The following is a 25,332-nucleotide window of genomic DNA, read 5'->3' as shown; positions in this document are numbered from 1 at the left end:
AAAAGGACTGCTGATGCTGTTGGAATCTGACCTCCCTGCACTCGAAATGGATTTTCTCGAGCTACAGAACTCCAAATGGCACGATCTCAACGGCGTTGGAAATTAGACATCCAGAGCTTTCCAGCAATATATAATAGTCCATACTTTATTTGGGAATTGATGACGTAACTTGGCGTTGAACGCCAAGTACATGCTGCTGTCTGGAGTTAAACGCCAGAAAAACGTCATGATCCGGAGTTGAACGCCCAAAACACGTTATAACTTGGAGTTCAACTCCAAGAAAAGCCTCAGCTCGTGGATAGATCAAGCTCAGCCCAAGCATACACCAAGTGGGCCCCGGAAGTGGATTTATGCATCAATTACTTACTCATGTAAACCCTAGTAGCTAGTTTAGTATAAATAAGACTTTTAACTATTGTATTAGTCATCTTTTGACCACGTTTCATCTTTGGTCTCAGTTTTGTTTTATCCTTCATCTAAGGAGACTATTGATCACATTCAGGGGGCTGGCTATTCGGCCATGCCTGAACCTTTCACTTATGTATTTTTAACGGTGGAGTTTCTGCACACCATAGATTAAGGGTGTGGAGCTCTGCTGTACCTCAAGTTTCAATACAATTACTATTACTTTTTATTCAATTCTCTTTTATTCTTATTCCAAGATATACGTTACACTTCAACCTGATGAATGTGATGATCCGTGACACTCATCATCATTCTCACCAATGAACGCGCGTGACTGACAACCACTTCCGTTCTACCTTAGGCCGGGCGCATATCTCTTAAATTCCCCAACAGAATCTTCGTGGTATAAGCTAGATAGATGGCGGCATTCATGGGGATCCGGAAAGTCTAACATTGTCTGTGGTATTCCGAGTAGGATCCCGGAATTGAATGACTGTGACGAGCTTCAAACTCCTGAAGGCTGGGCGTGATGACAAACGCAAAAGAATCAATGGATTCTATTCCAACCTGATTGAGAACCGACAGATGATTAGCCGTGCTGTGACAGAGCATTTGGAACGTTTTCACTGAGAGGATGGGATGTAGCCATCAGCAAGGGTGATGCCTCCAGACGATTAGCCGTGCAGTGACAGCGCATAGGACCATTTTCCCGAGAGGATTGAAAGTAGCCACTGATGATGGTGATGCCATACATACAGCTTGCCATGGAAAGGAGTAAGAAGGATTGAAGAAAGAGTGAGTAGTGAAGTAGAGTTTCAAGAGGAGCACAGCATCTCCATACACCTATCTGAAATTCCCACTATTGATTTACATAAGTATTTCTATCCCTTTTTATTTTCTACTTATTCCATTAATCAAATTTAAACTAATAATCCAATTATCCTTGAATCCGCCTGACTGAGATTTGCAAGGTGACCATAGCTTGCTTCATACCAACAATCTCTGTGGGATCGACCCTTACTCACGTAAGGTGATCGACCCTTACTCGCGTAAGGTTTATTACTTGGACGACCTAGTACACTTGCTGGTTAGTTGAACGGAGTTGTGAATTCAAATAAAGCCAATTATTAAATTTCATACAAGTACAAAGAGCATGTGATCACAATTTCGTCAACCACTCCCTTATTAGTAGAGCGCAGCCAAACATTTCTATATTAAATGGTAATAATACATGATTGAATGACGGTACAAAAATCTTTGACTGAGGGCCGTTTGAAAACTTTAGAAGTAATTTTTTTTATTTTTGACTTATAAAAAGTAGTAGTATTAATATCTGGTGCAATTTTCAAAACCAAATTACAACTTTTTAAGAAGCTATTTAGGAGCTTATAGAGAAGTTAAAAAAATGACTTCTTTTATAATACTTCTACTTTTCATCACATTTCTATAAAATAAGTACTTTTAGAGTTAAAAATTCAAACACAAAATAACTTATTTATAAGTTATTTTTAACAGAGTCATTTATTATTTAAGTTATTTTATCAAAAGGAGCTTAATTAAGTTGGTTACCAAATTGGGTCTGATAATAAAACAAAATTAAATCATCTTAATAATAAATCATTAGATACTATTAAGTCACTACACCAATCAACTACTTCCAAGTAACTCTTTCTATCTACAAATGAAACAAATGCATTTAAAATGAGGAATTAAATAGATGACATCAAGATTTTAAATTTACAAATAAATATAATTAAAAAAAATCACTAGTGCAGCATCAAATCTATTGGATTATAATTTATAACAGCTTTAGGATTGTTTTTTCCATAAGACTAAACTCAAGAAATTGATTAATTAATAAAATAAATGCATATTCACGTTTTATAGGCGTCTTCATCACAAAATGCTAATTAAAGTGAAACAAACAACACTTCTAATTTATTTATTTCTGTCTAAAAGATCACATATATATTTGAATTAATTAAACTAAATAATTTATATAATAAATTAACTATAATTATTTAGCTCAATGAAATAAATTAAATAAATAAAAATATCTTATAAATATGTCATGTAAAAATTATAACACTTTTAAAAATTATTAATCAAAATACATACAAAATTAATGCAAATTTAAAAAAATTAATTCATTTATTTCAATCAAATCAAATAATTAAGTAGTTATAATTAATATGGTCAAATATAATATTAAATAATTTTATATCTATCTTAATCAAATCAAATAAATAATTAATTATAACACTTTTAAAAATTATTAATCAAAACATATAAGATAAAAAATTAATGCAAATTAAAATAAAATCAATTAATTTATTTCAGTCAAATCAAATAATTAATATAATTAATTAATTATAGTTAATATAGTCAAACAAAATATTTAATAATTTTAAATTTATTTCAGTTAAATTAAAAAATACTTTTAAAATACGTCATGTCAATTATGCTATTAATTAAAAGAATTTGATTTTAATAATATAAAATAAATAATTTAGATAATAAATTATATTCATATGATTAATAATATATATATATAAAAGAATCATTGTAATTTTTTCTTTTTTTAACTAAATCAATTAATTTAATAAGTTGGTTTTAGAAATAATATATTTAATTAACAAAATTGAAGTCTAAAAATAATATTTTGTACATATTAAGTAAGAAATCTGCCAATAATAATGTGAGATATGGCATTTGATTATCTTAACGACCCAATTTATTATTGTAATTATAATAACAAATATCATATTGGGTTTAATTTTTTCTCCAAGAACCTATAAATAGACTGATCAATAAGCTTGATTATTCATATTCTTTCAAAAAAGCAAGAAAACACAAATTATTTTTGACAAAATGGCTATTAATAGTACGTCAAAGTTTTTCTTTTGCATTCTTTTCGTGGCTTTGGTTTTTGTTTTAGGTAGCGAAATTTATCTTACTTCTTTTTCATAATTCATTTTGTAATGAGTAAAAATGCTTGGAAGCAACTTTTAATTATAAAAGTTACGATATTGTGTTATAAAATTTTTTATTTTAAGTATTTAACCAATTAAGTACAGATACATAAATAATTATACTTAACTAAATGAATATAAGATATATTTAAATATTATATTAATCTATCAATTTTGTTAATTATTGCAGATGCAAGCAGTGTCGATAGGAGGTTGGATCATTGCGATAAAACAATATCATGTGATACTGGATTTTGTCGCGTTTTATGTATCATACTTAATCACTTTCAACGTTGGGAGTGTAATCCCACAAGTGGTTGCTGCTGCCATAGTGATGGTTAATTCAAATGTTCTTCACCTTATGTATTTTGAATGAACACATCTTTTTATGTATTTTCTGATAAAAATAAACAAGTAGAGAATCAATAAAATAAAAAATTATTAAAGTGTTTTTTTGTTTTAATATGATATATGATTAATTATTATAAAATTAAATTTTATTACTCTTTTTGTCCAAAATAAATTTTATTTTTAAATTCAATTTTATCTAAAATAATTAGTTCACTCTTTTATTAGTGATTTTATTAAATGGAAACAAAGAATATAATTTGAATAAAAAATTACTCAAATAAAATAAATCAGATAATATTCTATTTAGTTATTTGAGTAAATTTTTATTTGATAATTAGTTTGATTTTTAAATCTTAAAATAATCTCTAAAATTGAACCTCTACACTAAAGTAGTTATAGGTTCTAATTGCACTATATTATGGTCTCTAAAATTGAATTTTAAGTCCTATATTAGACTCTAGACCCTTTTCAGATTTGGTTCAGTAATTGAAGCGATGAGCTTGTACTACTACTATAATGGTGGAGACTCTGAGACAATATCATTTTGCATTTGGTGCATAATGAATATAAAGATCCTCCAAATTCCATGGAAATGGGGATATGCCGCCACAAATAAATGCAATCGGAACGAATAACAAGAATAAGAAAGTGTCTCATATAATTGAACTAGAATAAGAAAGAAAAAGTTGATGTATTTTTTGCGGTGAAGTATGATGGCTAAAGAAAGGTATTTACACTTTTAAATTTGGATTGATTTTGGACAAAAGACAAATGTATTGTGTCACAAAAGGAAGGAAGGATACATGTTCACTATATGTAACAGGGTCGCCTTCAGAACCCATGTTATTTTAATGAAGCCTGACACAGAGGTTGAGTCGAAGTTAATGTCATAGATATGATCAGGACATGTGGTTGTCCAACAAACATCTTTTTTGTCGGGAGATAAACCAGTTAGAGCTGAGATTTTTATTAGGGTCGAACACATCATCCTATAAGAAAAATAAAAATTATTTGTGGTTGGGCACCAAAAGTATAAACTAGCCCCCAGCAAAGGGGTAGTGCAGGAGAGGTCATAAGTAGAAAGTCGAACAACATATACTATACCTAGAGACTTCCATAAAAATTTGTAAGTTGAAGAAAGTTTCGACAGCTATGTCAAAAAAATGAGCTCGACTATTTTGGGGATGTAGTTCTAAAGATTCGACTAGCAAACTAAGTAGTCTTAATTTTTTTGTAAAGAAGGTGTTCAGGAGGAGAAGGAAAGAAAGAAGAAATCGACTTAATTTGTTCTAAGGTGGAGATTAGACCTAGGAATGAATATGTGATATTGGAGACTTGAAATGGAAGTAGTACTTGGCTACCCCATAAGGTGGTGGTCTCTACATTTGGATTAGGAGATCTTAAAGTCCCATCATCATTATAAAATTGTGACACGCTAGTCACCAGAGGTAGAGCACCTACGACGTGAACGTCGTCATCACCCTCCTAGGACGCAAAAACGGGAGTAGCAAAGGTTCCACCTGGAGTAGCAGTAGTAGCTCTGGCGACAAAGATTGAGGCAGATGCCATGATTATTCCTGCAGTAGAGGTAGTAACAGGAATGTTGGTAGTAGTAGTTGCATCTATAGTAGTGGATGAAGATGAGGTAGTCGTAACAGTCGAAGTACTACTAGAGTGAAGACCGAATTGAGTAGCCATGGAAATAAAATTTTCAAATGAAGAATGATTTGCAAGAAAATGTGAGAAAAAGCTTTTGTAGAAGATGAAGATTTTTTTAGAAGTGTTCGCTGAAAAATGAGAGCAATGAACAACGATGAAGACTGAGGAATATAAAAGGGTTTGAATCAATAAAGGCCCACTAAAGCCCATTAGATACGTTATAACATTTGTAGAAAAGCGCAAACTATTTTATCTTCTTATAATTATCTTTTAAAATTTGAAAATTTAAAAGAAGCACGTGAAGATCACATGATTCAGGAAAACCTATCGTTTCATACTTTGAAACAATTAAGTTTTAAAGAAAAAATTGGTAAGGACCCTTTGAAATCGAAGAAGTTTTATTTGGTGGTGAAGTTAAATATTGCTTTATTTTGTCAAAAGTCTTCTGGTGCTCCTCCTTCTATCTGAATTTTTCTCCCTACTTCAATTTCAATGGAGGAGTAAATTTTTTTATTTTCTCAGTTAAATTTAAAGCATCAGAGAAAATTTACTTTATCTAAGAAAGATTGTACATAGTTCTTTCTTTTTTCGAAGAGAAGACGAGTCAAAAATAGCTTGGCATTTAGTGGTGTCGACAGTCACTCTTTTTTTGCATAATGAATCCTAGAAATTTTTCTACAGATACACCAAAAGCACATTTTAATGGGTTTATCTTAAATCGATGATATCTCATTTGTTGAAAACCCATCTCTAAATTACACAAATAAGCTTGTTTCGACTCAAATTTAACTACCACATCATCGATGTAAATTTTCATAAACTTACCAATAAAGTCATGGAAGATCGAGTTCATCACTCTCTGGTAAGTACCTCCAATATGTTTCAATTCAAATGGTATAACTAACCATTCATAAGTGCCAACGGTTCCAGGGCATCAAAAGGCTTTCTTTGACATCCATAAGCTCAAAAGTTCACTTTTTGCGGCATAATTAATCAACATATCTGCGATTGGCAGTGATACTCAGCTTTTTGTGTAGCCTTATTCAAATCCATGAAATCAATACAAACTCTTAACTTTCTATTTTTCTTAATAACAGGAAAAATATTAGTAATCCATTAGACTTATGTAGCTGTACAAATGAACCCAGCTTTTAATAAATGTTTGACTTCCTCTTTGAGCTTCACTATAATTTTAGGAGCAAAACGTCTAGGAGCTTGCTTAATTGGTTGAGCATTCTCAACGAGAAGGATCTTATGTTCAACAAAAGATCTGACCAAACTAGGCATCTCCTTATACTGCCAAGCAAAGTAATCTTAGTATTTTTTTTCAAGACCTCAATCGAGTCTTTCTTGAATTTAGGATCTAGGCATCGAGTAATGTAAGTCACTCACACTTTTCCATCAATCTCGACTTCATGAAAAGGATCTTGTACTTCAACCTTTTTATTATGAAAATCTTCAGAAATTAAATTGGACCTTTCAAACCCTAAGGGGTCCAGGTCATATATACAGTCTACACGTTTCTCCATGCACTCCTTCTTCTCAGTCATGTAGGCTGAGAGTCGAGCCCATTGGTTCTCTATGCAAGTAGAGATGATGGCCAAGTTCTCTTTGGCCTTAAGGACCAATTCCATACTATGAGTCCCTATATAGCAACCTTTGATAAGAGTGGGGTCAAAGGTGTTCATATCAACATCCAATGGTCGGACACTAGTATGATATTTTTTTAAACTGACATTCATTTGCTAGACATAACAGGGGCTATCATCAGCTTCAATTTCTTTGATTCTTCCATCTTCATCTCATAGCACTAACTTCTGATTCAAAGTCAAGGGAATTGTCCTTACACCATGGATCTAATCTCTTCCCAAAGGCATATTAAAGGTTGCCTTGGTAGGCACTACTATGAACATTGTTGGTCGTTCAACGCTTCTGACTTTAACCCTGAGTGAGATCATTCCTTGAGCGGTTGTCGACTTACCATTGAATCCAATATTAATTAAGTTTGTCTTAATCAAATTCTCGACTGTTTTTTGGAATAATAAGAGCATACTTTCAGGTAGCAAATTAATTGCTGCTCTTCCATCGATCAAGATGTGATTAATCATCATTCCTTCAATGTTTGCCTTAATATGCAATGGTTGAAAATGGCTTTTGATGATCTCATCAGGCCTTTCAAATAACTCCTCATTGATCATGCCATTTTTGACAAATCGATATTCGTCATCTAGAATTATGTCATCATAGTCTCCTTCGAGATAACTCCAACTTCATTATCTATTTTGAAATAATTGCGAACATTTTATTTTTTTAATTATTTTCTAATTTTTTTATTATTCATTTTCAATCAATTATATTAACATGCAAATAAATTAAATTAAATATGATAATACTTGTACTAATCAACATAACATTTTAATTTGAGATTAACTTATACTTAATTTAGTATTATTTTCTGCAAAAAATTATTATTAGATCGAAAAATAAATATATTAGACCAAAATACTTTTTTTTAAATACTAAGATACAAAGAAATGATATTGAAAAATCTCAAAAAAAAATAGTGAAATATAAAATAATAGAAATAAACACAATAAAAATTTATCCAATATTCAAGTGTATTATCTTCAAACTCTCATTAGCACGATATTATCCGCTTTTTCATTGTAAGGTCCCACATAGGTTGCAGAGGGGAACGAAGGATACCTTATAAGGTTGTGGATATCTCTCCCTAGCATGATGCATTTTAACGAGTGAGTGTGGAGGCTTCGGCTATCATCCCTATCGTCAAAGGCAAAACCGTGAGGCCTTGTGTGTCAAAGCAGACAATATCGTGCTAGCGGGTGGTCTGGACTGTTACAATCTTAGTTTAAGACGTTAGCTATTGTAATAAGTATATAAATTTATCCATTCTTTAACTAAGAAGGATTACAGCATTTTAAATATTTTTGTTAAAATATTTGAGATCAACACAAATTTAAGATAATATTTGACTAAAAAAACTAATATATTAGACTAAATAAAGTAAGCATCTAATAATTATATTTTCTTTCAAAATATTACAGTTGCCCACAACGATGACAAACTTATTGGTCCAAAATAATGTAAAATATGTTTTTCTATTTCAAGATAGATAATAAAAATTTTATTAAAAAATATAATACAATTTATTGTAACACCCTACCATACAGAGTCTTATGCTTAAGTCATAATTCAGAGATGGCAAGGTATTATGACCTTTAAAAATTAAAATTTAGTACATATAGTAGTATGAATGATGGTTATAACTAGGAGCCTTTGAAGAAAAGGGGTAAGCAAAAATTGCAACACTACGATCGGTAACGTAACTTATATATATACAAAAGAGTGCCAAAATCAGGAATATCAAAAACTCAAAATCCGGTTGCGAAGATAAGCAGTCCGAGCATAACAATATATACAAGTAAATAAAATAGGAAACCCCAAGGAAACCGAAAGGGACATGAATACAACAAAACCTATTCTCCAAAATCCTATCTAGAAGGAGTCATCACAGTTTGTATTATTAGTGGAGATAACAAGTATCTAAGAAAAACATATAAACCAAAACAGAGTCTCGAGAACAAAGGATCTTCACTAAATCAGAAGTCTCCAGCATGCTTCAATGAGAAGCTTCACGTCCTGCATCTGAAAAACACAAAATCCGCATGGGTGAGAACCGGAGGTTCCCAGCATGGTAACAGTTCCCACATATTTAACATGTAATATCAGAGGAAAGCCGAAGGCAATCCTAGAACTTCCACCAGATAAATCAAAGCTTATAAACAAGCTAAACCATAATTGGCAACTGACTAAGGATTCTTCAGTCTAACTAATACTTCCCATTCCAAATCCTTCAGTCGTCTGGAGTCAGATAAGCAATTTCAAACAATTCACATAGTATGCATATGATGAATGCATGTTCTAATGGCTGATGATATCATCTGTTGGTTATATAGCCAACCCGACAAGTCCTGATAGCTAACCATTGGACTGTCCCTCTGTCATGCATCCTAATGCCAGGGCATCTAGGCCAGTTTCACTGACCTTTTCTTTACTGTTTTAGGGTAGTTTCATGCATTTTCCTAGTAAACAAGGCAAGTTTTGGGTGAAAATACACTTACACCTTGATTCAAGCAACTATTGTGAATTTTGCATGATTTCATGAGATTTTTTTGCCAGAATTACATGATATTTTAATGATGCATAATATCATGATTTTGGCTAGAGTTTTGATGCACTTTAATCGCTTGATTTTAGGACAAATGAAGCATGGAAGAATTACGTTAGCATTCACGTTAACTTAGTTAATGTGACTACTAACGTGGGATGGCAATTGCCTTACAACGTTAATGAGAAAAGTGATCACCAATAACGCCTGCGAAGCCATTCATAGCCTACGTTAAGAACCACGTTAACTAAGTTAACATGGTACTTAACGTAGAAGAAAAAGAGGACTCCACGTTAATGAGAAATGTGAACTCCAATAACGTTTCTCCTTAATGTTAGTGGTAAAAGTGAACACCACTAACGTTGGGAAACTAGGCAAGGCCCCACGTTAAGAGTCACGTTAACTGAGTTAACGTGAACTCTAACGTGGACGAGGATCAACAATGCCAACGTTAGTGACACTCACTTTTGTCACTAACGTTGGATCATTTGTATTGCCTACGTTAACTCTCACGTTAAGATTGTTAACGTGAAAGTTAACGTGGAGTGGGGTTTAAAGAACCAACATTAGTAACACTCACTTTTGTCACTAACGTTGGAAGATGGCTTCATTACTACGTTAAGAGCCACGTTAACTTAGTTAACGTGGGTTCTAACGTAGGGGCTTAAGGCAATTAGAGCGTTAGTGACAAAGGTGAGTGTCACTAACGCTCTCGAAGTTGATAGGTGCCCACGTTTAGAGCTACGTTAGCTAAGCTAACGTGAGACCTAACGTAGGGGGCAAAAGGCAAGCAACGTTAATGGAAAAAGTGATTCCCATTAACGTTTACGAAAAGGGGCACAAGCCAACGTTAATGGGAAAAGTGAGTCCCATTAACGTTGGCCAAGAATTGAGAAGGAACGTTAGAAGTCACGTTAAGACTTCTAACGTTGAGAATAACGTGGGCATATAAGGGTGGAACGTTAGTGGAAAAGGTGAATGCCACTAACGTTCTCGCACCCAGAAATGTATTCCACGATTAATCTCACTAAGTGCCCGAGCCTAAATTCATATTTCTCTGCAAGATGGGCCCACTAAAGATGAGAATTGCTTCAATTCAAGGTCCAAAGCCCACATCCAAGACTTGAAGAACTCACTAGAAGATAATGAAGAGTAGTATATATAGGAGTAGTTTTGTACTAGCTAGAGAATTTTGGACCTGGGAGAACTACTCTCTGCATATTTACTTTTCTGTACTTCTAGCATGGATTCTTCTTTTCTTCCATTTTTGATTCCTAGAGCTATGAACAACTAAACCCCTTTCATTGGGTTAGGGAGCTCTGCTGTAATTTGATGGATCAATATTAGTTTTCATTCTTTTTCTTCTATCTTTTCTCTTGATTTTACTAGAAAGCTTTCAATCTTAATTCAATTGGTTAGTTATCTTGGAAAAGAAACTCTCCATAATTGGATCTCTTCGGAACCTTGGAAGAGGAATGAAGATATCATGCTAGAATTGCTTTCTCATGCTGGACCAATTTGGGTTGGGATGGATATGTGACTATAATCCTACCAATACTTGAATTGGGAAATGTATGTGGTATAATCAGTGACCATACGTCATCTCTTCTCATGAGCAATTGACCAAGGAATTGGCTATTGATTAAGATTTGAGAGATTGGATTACCAAGGAATTGGGATTCAATCACTTAAGATTGCCAAGGAGATCAATGAATGCATTGATTGAGGAAGAGATGAGAATGAACTTGATCCGGAGAATTGCGACATCTCCTAAACCCAATGATCTCCCCATTTCTGATCTTACCCATTCTCTTTAATTTCTCCCATTTACTTTTATAAGTATTACCCCAATTTCCCATTTAAGATTCTGCACTTTAATTTCTGCTATTTACTTTCTAGTCATTTAAATTTCTGCATCTCAATCTAAATTCTGTTTAGCTCAACTAGCATATTCTTCTAACTAAAGTTGCTTGACCAATCAATCCCTGTGGGATTCGACCTCACTCTATAGTGAGTTTTACTTGACGATAATTCAGTATACTTGCCAAAGAAAAATTTGTTGAGAGACAAGTTTTCATGCATCAAGTTTATGGCGCCGTTGCCGGGGATTGATTTTGAATCAACAATGATTAAGCTAGAAGATCACTAGATTGAGCATTTTTCGTTATTCTTTTCTATATTCAGTAATTTACCTTAGTTTGTTTTTAATTTCTTCCTCACCCTCTATACCCTCTCTATTTTCTGTTCTCTTTTCTTAGTTTATCATAATTCAGCTCACTAACACACTAACTATTTGATAAATTGCATCACTCACACTAACAATCATTCTAACAAAAATTGTCTTCACTATATCTCCTGTTGTGCATTCTGTTTGTTGTATGACAGGGAGAAGATAAGGAATCTCAACATCCTTTGATTCAGAACCTGAGAGAACCCTTTGGAGATGAAAAAGGGAAGCAAGAGGAAAAAGAATTGTTAGTGCTGAGGAAGAGGAAGAGTATTTTGAACCCAACATGGAAGAGAATTTGGAGAACAATCATGAAGAAGAAGCTTATAATCATGCCAGAGAAGGCCATGCAAACCGGGTTGGGCATGAAATGAGGGTCTTAGGATCCTATATCAATCCTAATCTAGGAAACTGTGGAAGCAGCATTCAGAAACCCACCATACATGCCAACAATTTTGAGCTAAAACCTTAGCTCATCACTTTGGTGTAAAATAATTGCTCATTTGGAGGAGGTGCTCAAGAAGACCCTAACCAACACTTGACCACCTTCTTGAGAATTTGTGACACAGTGAAGTCAAATGGAGTCCACCCGGATGTCTATAGGTTGCTCTTGTTCCCCTTTTCACTCAGGGACAAGGCAACAAAGTGGCTTGAATCCTTCCCAAAAGAAAGCCTGACAGATTGGGAGGAGGTAGTGAACAAGTTTTTAGCAAGATTTTATCCCCCTCAAATGATTAATAGGCTAAGAACTGAGGTGCAGACTTTCAGGCAACAAGATGGTGAGACACTTTATGAAGCATGGGAGAGATTCAAAGACTTGACAAGGAGATGCCCACCAGAGATGTTTAATGAGTGGGTTCAACTTCACATCTTCTATGAAGGTCTTTCCTATGAGTCAAAGAAGGCTGTAGATCATTCATCAGAAGGTTCTTTAAACAAGAAGAAAACTGTTGAAGAAGCCATAGATGTCAAGAAACCAACTTAGTCTTGGACTGGGAAAAATGTCACTTCATGGTGACAGAGGGAATAGTTCTTGGCCATAAAGTTTCTAATCAAGGCATTGAGGTAGACAGAGCTAAGGTGGAGCTAATTGAAAAGTTACCTCCACCCAGTGATGTCAAGGCAATTAGGAGCTTTTTGGGGCATGCTGGCTTTTATAGAAGGTATATTAAAGATTTTTCAAAGATAGCCAAGCCCTTAAGCAATCTCCTAATGTCTGATACACCATTTAATTTTGATGAGAAATGCATGCTAGCATTTGAAAACTTGAAAAAGAAATTGTCCTCTGCTCCTATCATTTCCCCACCTGATTGGAACTTACCCTTTGAATTGATGTGTGATGCATCTGATTTTGCACTTGGGGCCGTGTTAGGGTAGAGGAAAGATAACTTAGTCCATGTGATATACTATGCTAGCAAAGTCCTCAATGGTGCTCAAAGAAACTATACCACTACTGAAAAGGAGTTGCTAGCAATAGTTTTTGCATGTGACAAGTTCAGATCATATCTCATTGGTGCTAAAGTGATTATTTTCACAGATCACACAGCACTTAAATATTTATTTGCCAAGCAAGAATCAAAACCAAGACTAATAAGATGGATCTTATTGTTGCAGGAATTCAATATTGAAATCAGAGACAAGAAATGAGTGGAGAACAAAGTAGCAGATCACTTATCCAGAATCTGTCATGAGGAAGGTGGAACACATGATACAAGTGTGAACGAGCTCTTCCCTAATGAGCAATTGATGACAATTCACAAAGCACCATGGTTTGCAGACATTGCCAACTTCAAGGCAACCGGGGCTCTACCTCTAGGGATCAATAAACATAAAAAAAGAAAGCTCATAAATGATGCAAAATATTTTGTCTGGGATGAGCCATATCTCTTCAAGAAATGTTCAGATGGAATCCTTAGAAGATGTGTCTCGGAAGAAGAAGGACGAGAGGTCCTATGGAATTGCCACGGCTCATGCTATGGAGGCCATTTTGGAGGGGATAGAACTGCAGCAAAGGTGTTACAAAGCGGATTCTTTTGGCCCACCCTTTTCAAGGATGCTAAAGAACTAGTAAAGAGCTGTAATGAATGCCAAAGATCTGGAAACTTGCCCAAAGGAAATGAGATGCCACAAAATTTCATCTTGGAACTGGAACTGTTTGATGTGTGCGGAATCGATTTCATGGGACCATTCCCAACCTCATATTCAAACAAGTACATCTTGGTAGCAGTGGATTATGTTTCCAAGTGGGTAGAGGCTATTGCCACTCCAACGAATGATAACAAGATGGTCATGAACTTCCTCAGGAAGAATATCTTTAGCCGTTTTGGAGTCCCTCGAGCACTTATCAGTGATGGAGGGAGTCATTTTTGTAACAAACCACTAGAAGCTCTCCTCCTACGATATGGGGTAAAACATAAGGTTGCCACACCTTACCATCCCCAAACAAGTGGGCAAACTGAGATATCCAACTGAGAGCTAGAAAGAATTTTGGAAAAGACTGTGGGTGCATCAAGAAAGGATTGGGCGAAGAAGCTAGATGATGCTCTTTGGGCATACCGAACAGCATTCAAAACACCAATTGGAATGTCCCCATATCAACTGGTGTATGGGAAAGCCTGTCATTTACCGCTGGAGCTAGAACACAAAGCTCTTTAGGCTCTCAAGATACTAAATTTTGACAGCATTACTGCTGGTGCAAAGAGGGTCTTGCAGCTGCAAGAGATGGAGGAATTTAGATCACAAGCCTATGAGAATGCCAAGATTTATAAAGAAAAAGCAAAGAGAAGACATGACCTGCATATTGCACCCAGGAGTTTCGAAAAGGGGCAACAAGTACTCCTCTACAATTCCAAATTGAGACTGTTCCCAGGAAAACTCAAATCAAGGTGGCCGGACCTTTTCTTGTCACAAAAGTCTCGCCATATGGACACATAGAAATCATGGATGAAAGTTCAGAGAGGACTTTCACTGTGAACGGACAAAGGTTAAAGCATTATATGGGCAACATGGGGGAAAACTCCAGAGTAAAGTATCATCTCAAGTAATGGAGGAATCGTCGAGCTAGCGACACTAAAAGAGCGCTCTGTTGGGAGGCAACCCAACCTGAGGTAGTTTCCTTTTCATCTTCACTTCAATAAAGATCACAAGTTGTTTCCCCTATATTGCGAGGAGCTAAGTTTGGTGTTCCACACCAAAACAATCCAAGAGTGAAAGTGTAATTCTAAGTTTGGTGTCCCACCAAAGATATTAGTTAGAATCACACTACACCCCCAAAAACACATTGCTAGCTCCAACCAATCAAGGGAATCACTTAGCTGTAGTTTAGTTTCCAGTTAAGAATTGTCTTGTTAACAACATGATATAAGGTTCTCTGCATGTATGCAAACTTTTGTACTGGGCAAGGAACTAAGTTTGGTGTTCACACACCAAATCCAGTTCAGAAGTTCACAAGCATACATGCAAGCTAACTATTTCTCAAGTGCTTCAGAAAAAAGCAACTTTCAATAACTTTGCAGGAACCTTATGAGGAAATGGGGCATCTTCATCCAAGGAGGTAAAGTAGCAAAGACTATGGATGATGACAAAGAGGAGGACAACTAGAAACCATCACTCGAAGGTTGTATTGTTACTTAATTCCATATGCTGAGAATGTTAAAATTGGAAGTCCAAATGCACCTTTGATTAATAGTTGCTCGTTAGTTGGAACCTTTTCAATTCTGTCTTCAATTCTCCTTGTTTAAGTCTATGTTATTGAGCCTAATGTCTTGAATGTTCACTTTCACCTTTCTTACTTGTATGCTTGTCTCTTTAAGTTAATCAAAAAGAAAATGTTATGGAAAGAACAAGAATGGAGTCATTTTGTGAAGTGCATTCTAAGTGTTTGTGGTAGGATGATTAGTAAGCTAAGTTGGTTCACCAAGAAAGGAAAGAAAGCAACTATCCATCCTAAGTCATAAGTTTGAGACACATTTCTTGAGGCTAGCTAAATAATAAGATCCCAACAAGAAAAGAAAAAAGAGTAATACAAGTGAAAATAAGAAAGGGAACACAAAAAGGAACAATGCTAGGCACCAAGGGTTTTGAAACTTAGGCATGTGTCTGTGGTGTTTATGTACAAGGGATATACTTGGATGAATAAGCTCTTAGGGGTGCCTTATCACTTGGTAACTTAGATTAACTAATCTGGGATTATCAGCTGAAAGTCCACTATCAAGAGTAACCCTTGTTATAGAGCACTTAGTAACCCAAAGAGGTGCTGGACACCAAGGTCTCAAGAAAGAAAGAATAACAAACCATGTGCATGTGGTGTGTATGTACGAGGGAAAGAAACTTGAGGGAGTAAGTCCTTAGGGGTGTCTTAACACCTAGCACCTTAAAACCAACTGGTTTGGGAGTGTTGGCTGAAAACTTATCATAAAAAGTCGCCCTCTTACAAAACACCTAGCAAAAAGAAAAATAAACTTTGAAAAGAAAAAAAAAGAAGGATCAATAAGAAAGAAGCCTCAAGGGATGCAATCAAGAGAGTGACTAGGGATTTGATAAAGGCTTGAAACCTAAAAGGAAAGAACCTAAGTTGCTATGCATGAAACTCCATGAACCATGAATGCTATTTCCATATTATCTTCTTGTTCTTTTATTTCATTTTTCTTATGCTTCAGTACTTGCTTAGGGACAAGCAAGCTTTAAGTTTGGTGTTGTGATGCCAGGGCATTTAGGCCAGTTTCACTAACCTTTTCTTTACTATTTTAGGGTATTTTCATGCATTTTCCTAGTAAACAAGGCAAGTTTTGGGTGAAAATACACTTACACCTTCATTCAAGCAACTATTGTGAATTTTGCATGATTTCATGAGATTTTTTTGCCAGAATTACATGATATTTTAATGATGCAAAATCTCATGATTTTGGAGAGAGCTTTGATGCACTTTAATCGCTTGATTTCAGGACAAATGAAGCATGGAAGAATCACGTTAGCATTCACGTTAACTTAGTTAACGTGACTACTAACGTGGGATGGCAATTGGCTTACAAAGTTAATGAGAAAAGTGATCACTAATAACGCCTGCGAAGCCATTCATAGCCTACGTTAAGTACCACGTTAGTTCTTAACGTAGAAGAAAAAGAGGACTCCACGTTAATGAGAAACGTGAACTCCAATAACGTATCTCCTCAACGTTAGTTGTAAAAGTGAACACCACTAACGTTGGGAAACTAGGCAATGCCCCACGTTAAGAGTCACGTTAACTAAGTTAACGTGAACTCTAACGTGGACGAGGATCAATAATGCCAACGTTAGTGACACTCACTTTTGTCACTAACGTTGGATCATTTGCATTGCCTACGTTAACTCTCACGTTAAGATTATTAACGTGAAAGTTAACGTGGAGTGGGGTTCAAAGAACCAACGTTAGTGACACTCACTTTTGTCACTAACGTTGGAAGATGGCTTCATTACTACGTTAAGAGCCACGTTAACTTAGTTAACGTGGGTTCTAACGTAGGGGCTTAAGGCAATTAGAGCGTTAGTGACAAAGGTGAGTGTCACTAACGCTCTCGAAGGTGATAGGTGCCCACGTTAAGAGCTACGTTAGCTAAGCTAACGTGAGACCTAATGTAGGGGGCAAAAGGCAAGCAACGTTAATGGGAAAAGTGATTCCCATTAACGTTTGCGAAAAGGGGCACAAGCCAACGTTAATGGGAAAAGTGTGTCCCATTAACGTTGGCCAAGAATTGAGAAGGAACGTTAGAAGTCACGTTAAGACTTCTAACGTTGAGAATAACGTAGGCATATAAGGGTGGATCGTTAGTGGAAAAGGTGAATGCCACTAACGTTCTCGCACCCAGAAATGTATTCCACGATTAATCTCACTAAGTGCCCGAGCCTAAATTCATATTTCTCTGCAAGATGGGCCCACTAAAGATGAGAATTGCTTCAACTCAAGGTCCAAAGCCTATATCCAAGACTTGAAGAACTCACTAGAAGATCATGAAGAGTAGTATATATAGGAGTAGTTTTGAACTAGCTAGAGACTTTTGGACCTGGGAGAACTACTCTCTGCATATTTACTTTTCTGTACTTCTAGCATGGATTCTTCTTTTCTGCCATTTTTTATTCCTAGAACTATGAACAACTAAACCCCTTTCATTGGGTTAGAGAGCTCTGTTGTAATTTGATAGATCAATATTAGTTTTCATTCTTTTTCTTCTATCTTTTCTCTTGATTTTACTAGAAAGCTTTCAATCTTAATTCAATTGGTTAGTTATCTTGGAAAAGAAACTCTCCATAATTGGATCTCTTCGGAACCTTGGAAGAGGAATGAAGAGATCATGCTAGAATTGCTTTCTCATGCTGGACCAATTTGGGTTGGGATGGATATGTGACTATAATCCCCTCAATACTTGAATTGGGAAATGTATGTGGTATAATCAGTGACCATACTTCATCTCTTCTCATGAGCAATTGACCAAGGAATTGGCTATTGATCAAGATTTGAGAGATTGGATTACCAAGGAATTGGGATTCAATCACTTAAGATTGCCAAGGAGATCAATGAATGCATTGATTGAGGAAGAGATGAAAATGAACTTGATCCGGAGAATCGCAACATCTCCTAAACCCAATGATCTCCCCATTTCTGATCTTACCCATTCTCTTTAATTTCTGCCATTTACTTTTATAAGTATTACCCCAATTTCCCATTTAAGATTCTGCACTTTAATTTCTGCTATTTACTTTCTAGTCATTTAAATTTCTACATCTCAATCTAAATTCTGTTTAGCTCAACTAGCATATTCTTCTAACTAAAGTTGCTTGACCAATCAATCCTTGTGGGATTCGACCTCACTCTATAGTAAGTTTTACTTGAAGATAATTCGGTATACTTGCCGAAGGAAAATTTGTTGAGAGACAAGTTTCCATGCATCACATCCCCAAATCGAGTTATACTCAACATAATCGAGATCATAATCATGATCCATATCCAACACCATCAATGGTGTATATTCACGGGAGCGAGCTCATCCGGGGCTTTCACAGTGCCCGGCCACCCTTATGACATAGGGTCAACAGAGTCTCGAGTCTCCACCTGGAGCACGTGATGGCTTGCCACTACTTTCTTCCAGGAAAACTCGTGTCTCAGATAGTGGAAGTGCAACATTCACATTTCATTCAATAGCATATATGCATTTATACACGGCCATAATCAATAATGGCACCGCCGTAACACGGCCATAATCCATTCATCCGGCTCACGATTAAATCCATAACCAGCCAATTCATAACAATTGCAGCCCTTAGGCTCATGGCACATACAGTACTTCCATCGCCATCCTCCACATCTCATATAGTCATCTTTGATCCTCATTGATCATTCATTTTCCCTTGCTTCACTCGCAAGTTACCACATCCCCTAGCTCTTCTTCTCATTGTTAGCCATATCATAATGATTTAAGACATAGGTGGTGAGATCGGAGGCTTAGAATTATGAAATTTGGCTTTTAAAACTCAAAAATCAACTTTGAGATGAAAACAGGGCCACGCGTACGCATTCTGCACGTGCGTGGATGGAACAACAGTCAAATGATGCGTACGCGTCAGCCACACCTACGCGTGAGTGCGTTTGTGTCCCAAGCACTAAACTAGCACAACTCTGGCACAACTCTCGGGAAAATGGCTGGGCATTTGGTGCAGCGCATCGACGCGCACGCCTGCACCACGCGCACGCGTGGATGGTGCCTTTCTGAAAAATGACGCGCACGCGTCAGGCACGCCTACGCGTGGGTGGGTATTCTACTTAAAATTTTTCTAAGTTAAAAGTTGCAGAATCCACAAATTAAACCCCCAATTTTCCAACGGACATAACTTCTTCATTTTAAAACATTTTTTGCCCGTTCTTTGAACGGCATGAACATCCCGGATACAATTTCATTTCTAAATAAATTTGACACAAAACGGGGATTCGGAGTCCAAGTTATGTCCCATAAAATATGCCCAAAAATAATGTTTTCATACAAAACCACAAGTGCCATTTTCAAAACAAGTCATTTTCAACCCTTTTCAAAATCAACCAAAACATGCCAATTTCATCCCTTTTTAAAATCAATCCAAACATACCAAAATTAACATCAAGCCTCCTCAACTCACACATTAACACTTACCATAATTCACAAAATCACTATCTAACCATTTTAACACTTTTCAACCAAATGGTTAAAGGACAAACACATTAACATGTTATACATCCTTCCTTATCCCAATTTCCAATAATACCATTTCCAATTAACCATCAATATACATAATCAATATTATTCTTACCATCAACATGGTCCCACCACAATTCAACCTCAATCATTCATCACACATATATCACAACATGCAATTTCTCATATATCACACCATCAAGGCATCAATATTCATAATCACATATATGATCACATCATATATCTCAACCATTCAATAACATCAACAATTCAATACCTATCTTAGGGCCTTTAGCCTAAGTATTTCCCACCACATTAAATTTTAAATATGAGAAACCGAGATCATACCTTAGTTGACTTCCCAAGCTCAACTGGAGCACTTCCAATTCACTTTTCCACAAGCTCTCAAGGTCTCAACACCTCCAAATATCATATCCAACTACAACATCTCAATACCCAAACATCATATAACAATATATTATACTAGGGTTGAGAACCTTACCACACCCAAGGTCTAAGGAGACAAGATTAACCTTCTCCTTCAAGAGATTTGGGTCCTACAACATCAAAGAGCCCAAAATCTCAACATATTACTCTATGAAACTCGAAAATAAGGGGCTGGAATTCGAGCAACAAACTGTGGCTTACCTCAAGATTGATTGTATGGGTTTTGTAGAGCTCTTCGCGGTGAACGTGTGGCCACAAACGGTGTGACAATCGGAGCTCTAGATCAAAAGTTATGGTAGTTTGAAGATCAAATGAGAGAAAGAACTTGAGAGAGTGTTCTTCCCCCTCTCCCTTCCATTTTCAGCGTGTTCTTAGTGCTAGTGAGGAGAGAGAGTGCTGAAAATTAAGGTTTTGGTTTAGTTAGGTTGGACCAAGGCCCAATATGGGTCCGATTGGCCCAGTTTGGCCTGTTCGGTCCAATCTTAGTCCGAATCCCACAAAATTGGTACCGAAATTCTCGTCTCAATCTCCTCTATCACATTAAGCCATAAAAATCACATTTTTGGTTTCTAGAATAAATTCTCATTTATGGATTAATTAGCCATTAATTAACCAGATTTTACATTCTACCTACCAAATTGGAAATTTCGCCCACAAAATTCAAATTCAATTACCTAAGAATAAATGCGGGTAGTCAGCTCGCATCTCGGACTTAAGTTCCCAAGTGTGTTCCTCAGCACCGGCTCGACTCCATGCCACTTTTTGACTAACGAAACCTCTTTTCCACGCAATTATTTGATACTCGTATTGTCAATTCTGACCGGAGCCACTGGAAGCGTCAGATCCTCTTTCAATTGAACCGACTCAGGTTCTAACACATGGTTAGCATCAGGGGTATACTTTCGAAGCTGCGACACGTGAAATACGTCATGCAGGTTCGAAAAGTGAGGTGGTAGAGCCATCCGATGTACCGAGAATTCAGCTTCTTTGCTTTAATTGCCCTACCTACTCCTGTGGTTGGAGTAACCTTAAGGAAAACATGCTCTCCTTCGTCAAATTCCAAGGGCTTCTGCCTCTGATCGGTGTAACTCTTCTGACGACTCTGAGCAGTAAGCATCCTATCTCGGATCTTCTTGACTTGTTCAGTGGTCTCAGCTATCATTTCCGGTCCCAACAAGCCTTTCTCTCCAGCTTCATACCAGCATAGCGGAGATTGACATTTCCTCCATACAAAGCCTCATACGGCGTCATTCCGATGCTCGCATGGTAACTATTATTGTATGCAAACTCCACTAGCGGCATATATTGATCCCAGCTCGCCGACTGATCCAGAACACAAGCCCTCAACATACTTCCAAGGTTTGGATCGTCCTCTTAGATTGACCATCTGTTTGAGGATGGTAAGCTGTACTCAAGCTTAATCGGGTTCCAAAAGCTTTCTGAAATGCACCCCAAAACCTCGAAGTGAAACGAGGATCTCTATCAGAGATTATAGTAGCAGGTACACCATGAAGTCTCACAATCTCCTTTATGTATAACCGTGCTATCTCCTCAAGGGTGTAAGTCATCCGAATGGGTAAAAAGTGAGCTGACTTCGTCAGTCGGTCCACGATCACCTAGACAGCATCAAAACCGGCCCTAGTCTTAGGCAATCCCGACACAAAGTCCATCGCAATGCTTTTCCACTTCTATTGTGGAACCTCTAAAGGTTGCAACGTCCCGGCGGGTCTTTGGTGTTCGATCTTCACCTTCTGACAAGTTAAACACTTCGAAACATATTCCGTCACATCATTCTTCATACCCGGCCACCAAAACATCGCCTTTAGATCATGGTACATCTTAGTACTGCCCGAGTGAATGGAGAATCCACTTTTGTGTGCTTCCTTTAAGATATCTTGCCGCAAAGTGCCAACATCTGGCACAATGATCCTACCCTTGAATCTCCATAACCCATCTTGATCCTCCGACACTCTCCACTGTTTCCCTTGCTCAATAGCCAGTAACACCTTCCATAACGCTTCATCATTTTCATGAGCCTTTAGGAGTTCGGATTTGAAATCACTGGAGATCTGTAATCGACTCAAACACAGAGTTTCAGACACTTCTTGAACACCGATTTTCAGACTCTTAAATTCCTTGAGTAACTCCTCTTCCCGGAGCATCATCCAAGTAGCATACAACGACTTCCGACTTAGCGCATCTGCCATTACATTCGCCTTTCCCAGATGGTAATTCAACTCAAAGTCGTAGTCCTTCAATAATTCCATCCACCTCCTTTGTCGCATATTGAGCTCTTTCTGATCAAAGAGAAAACTTGGAACTTAACCCTATAGAGGTAATGCCTCCACACCTTTAGCGCAAACATAACTGCAGCAAGTTCCAAATCGCATGTAGGATAATTAACTTCATGAGGTCTCAACTGCCGTGAGGCATACGCCACCACATTACGATGCTGCATCAGCATGCACCCTAGACCCTTCAGTGAGGCATTACAGTACACCTCGAATGACTCATTTGGCTCAGGTAACACCAACACAGGTGCGGTGGTCAACTTTTGTTTCAACGCCTGGAAGCTCTCTTCGCACTCAGGAGTCCAAATGAATGGTGCGTCCTTGCGGGTTAACTTTGTCAATGGCAAAGCTATCTGTGAAAAGCCCTTGATAAACCTTCTGTAATAGCCAGCTAAGCCCAGAAAACTTCTTATCTCTGTTACTAAGGTTGTTCACTTCCAATCTATTACCGCCTCCACCTTAGATGGGTCTACAACTATCCCTTTCTTACTCACCACGTGACCTAGAAACTTCACCTCACTCTTCCAAAACTCACACTTAGACAGTTTCCCATAGAGTTTCTTCTCCTTTAGTATCTACAACACAGTCCTTAAGTGTTCCGCATGCTCTTCTTCAGTCTTGGAATAAATCAGTATGTCATCGATGAAGACAACAACGAATTTATTTAGAAACGGACAGAAAACTCTGTTCATATAGTCCATAAACAATGCATGAGAATTTGTCAATCCAAAAGACATTACAGTGTACTCATAATGACCATAACGAGTCCTGAAAGTGGTCTTAGGGATATCCTCTCCCCTCACCCTTATCTGGTGATAACCGGATCGCAAATCGATCTTGGAAAAAATCCCAGCTCCTTGTAACTGATCTATGAGATCATCAATTCTCGGCAACGGGTACTTATTCTTTATTATAATCTTATTCAGCTGCCTGTAATCCACACAGAGATGCATACTCCCGTCTTTCATCTTTACCAGTAATACTGGAGCACCCCACAGGAAAACACTTGGTCGGATAAAGTTCTTACCCAACAAGTCCTCTAACTGAGACTTTAGCTCGGCCATCTTTATCGGTGACATCCTATAAGGAGCACTCAAGATTGTCCCTGCTCCAGGCACCAATTCAATAGCAAACTCAACCTCTCGGTTGGGTGGAAATTCATCAATGTCGTTGGGAAACACTTCCAAAAACTTACACACCACCGGAATTTACTCCAACCTTTGATCATCACCCAAAACACCCGCGGTCAACAACAAGATACCCTGACATTTGGTTCCCGAACAATTCACCATCATTGAATTCAGGTAGTAACTATTCAATACAATCGGTACTTCTGTATCTTCAGGCATAAAAATCACCAATTTTGAAGAACAGTCGAGTAGGACATGGTTCTCAGATAACCAGTCTAGTCCCAAGATAAGATCAAGACCGATCATCGACAAACAGATTAAATTATGGACAAAGTCACGCTGCATGAATCTAAATGAAACTTGCGGGCATCCTAGCCTAGTTACCATGGCTTCATGGGTGGCATTGTATACCTTTAGGTCATAACCTAAAACTACAATCTTCAAGCCTAGCTCACTAGCCTTATCGAATATAATAAATGAATGTGTTGCTCCGGAATCAAATAAAGCATTTAAAGTTTGACCAGTCATTTCACAGTTACCTCGGATAAGTGTCTCAGATCCATCAGCGCCTATAGCTGAGGTGGTGAACACCCGACCAGTCTGCTGTGCTTTTCCTGCACCTTGCTTCTGCTTCTCTGGACAGTTAGCGGCTTTATGCCCTGCCTTTCCACAATTGTAGCACAAGCCCCATCCGGCCTTGCACGGGGTTCTTGGATGGTGACTTACGCACTCAACACATGCTTGCTCATTCTGAGGTTGCTTTCCAAATCGCCTCCCTTGGGAGTTGTTGTTGTTGTTGGCTCTCTTGAAAGAAGCTCCCCACTTGAAAGGCGGACCTATAGGTGCAAAATTCTTCCCTCGATTATGTGGAAATGATACCTTGTGACTTCCCCTCTCAGTGGCTGCCTTCTTCACACACTCTTCAGCAACTCTACACTTGTTCACCAACTCGGAGAAGGTTCTAATCTCCATGGGTCCCACTGAGCTGAACATATCGCTTCGGAGCCCTCCTTCAAACTTAACGCACTTCCATTCCTCATAGCCTCCCGGAGTCCCCTTACACATACGGGAGAACCTGAAAAGCTCCTCAAACTTGTCAGTATACTCAGATACGGACATAGTAACCTGCTTCAGCTACAGCAACTCAAGCTCCTTGGCCGTCCTAGCAGAAGTTGGAAAGTACTTCTTATAGAACTCCTCCCGAAAGACATCCCAAGTGATATAGTCATCACCCAGTTGTAGGAGACGTCGGATTCCCTGCCACCAATGTGATGCTTCACCAGTGAGCAAATAGGTAGCAAACTCAACACGTTGCCCCTCAGGGACCACCTGCGCTTGCAGTGCTCGCTCCATAGCCTGAAACCATGTATCAGCTTTAGTCGGGCTAGTAGTTCCCTTGAACTTAGGTGGATTAACCTTCAAAAAGTTTGCCAGCGTCATCATGCCTTGAGCTCCATTTTTGT

At 37.3% G+C, this 25,332-nt stretch overlaps 1 protein-coding gene, 1 long non-coding RNA gene and 1 other non-coding gene across 3 annotated transcripts; 1 reads left to right on the top strand and 2 right to left on the bottom strand.

Annotated features, from left to right (window-relative positions):
- Window positions 1-3,242: 3,242 nt before the first annotated feature.
- On the top strand, window positions 3,243-3,828 carry LOC127745816 (uncharacterized). Its single transcript, XR_008007409.1, has 2 exons — window positions 3,243-3,343; window positions 3,568-3,828. It is a non-coding gene; the product is annotated as an uncharacterized LOC127745816 (long non-coding RNA).
- An 8,714-nt stretch (window positions 3,829-12,542) lies between these two features.
- On the bottom strand, window positions 12,543-12,650 carry LOC127745846 (small nucleolar RNA R71). The gene has a single exon (XR_008007470.1). It is a non-coding gene; the product is annotated as a small nucleolar RNA R71 (small nucleolar RNA).
- An 11,297-nt stretch (window positions 12,651-23,947) lies between these two features.
- LOC107477819 (uncharacterized) lies at window positions 23,948-24,988 on the bottom strand. Its single transcript, XM_016097887.1, has 2 exons — window positions 24,409-24,988; window positions 23,948-24,357 (listed from the first exon to the last, which is right to left on the bottom strand). The coding sequence occupies exons 1-2, from the start codon at window positions 24,986-24,988 to the stop codon at window positions 23,948-23,950; spliced, it is 990 nt and encodes a 329-aa protein (XP_015953373.1).
- Window positions 24,989-25,332: the final 344 nt, after the last annotated feature.

Source organism: Arachis duranensis, chromosome 3, assembly GCF_000817695.3.
Source record: "Arachis duranensis cultivar V14167 chromosome 3, aradu.V14167.gnm2.J7QH, whole genome shotgun sequence".
Taxonomy (NCBI): Eukaryota; Viridiplantae; Streptophyta; class Magnoliopsida; order Fabales; family Fabaceae; genus Arachis; species Arachis duranensis.
This window is presented reverse-complemented; position numbering and strand designations above follow the sequence as displayed.

What these genes read in the sequence shown, in the direction of transcription:
- LOC107477819 (XM_016097887.1), bottom strand. Translation starts at nt 24,988, where the DNA reads ATGTCCGTATCTGAGTATACTGACAAGTTTGAGGAGCTTTTCAGGTTC. An exon ending in ATCTGAGACACTTATCCGAG is followed by an intron (nt 24,358 to 24,408) that starts GTAACTGTGAAA and finishes TTGATTCCGGAG; the next exon opens with CAACACATTCATTTATTATA.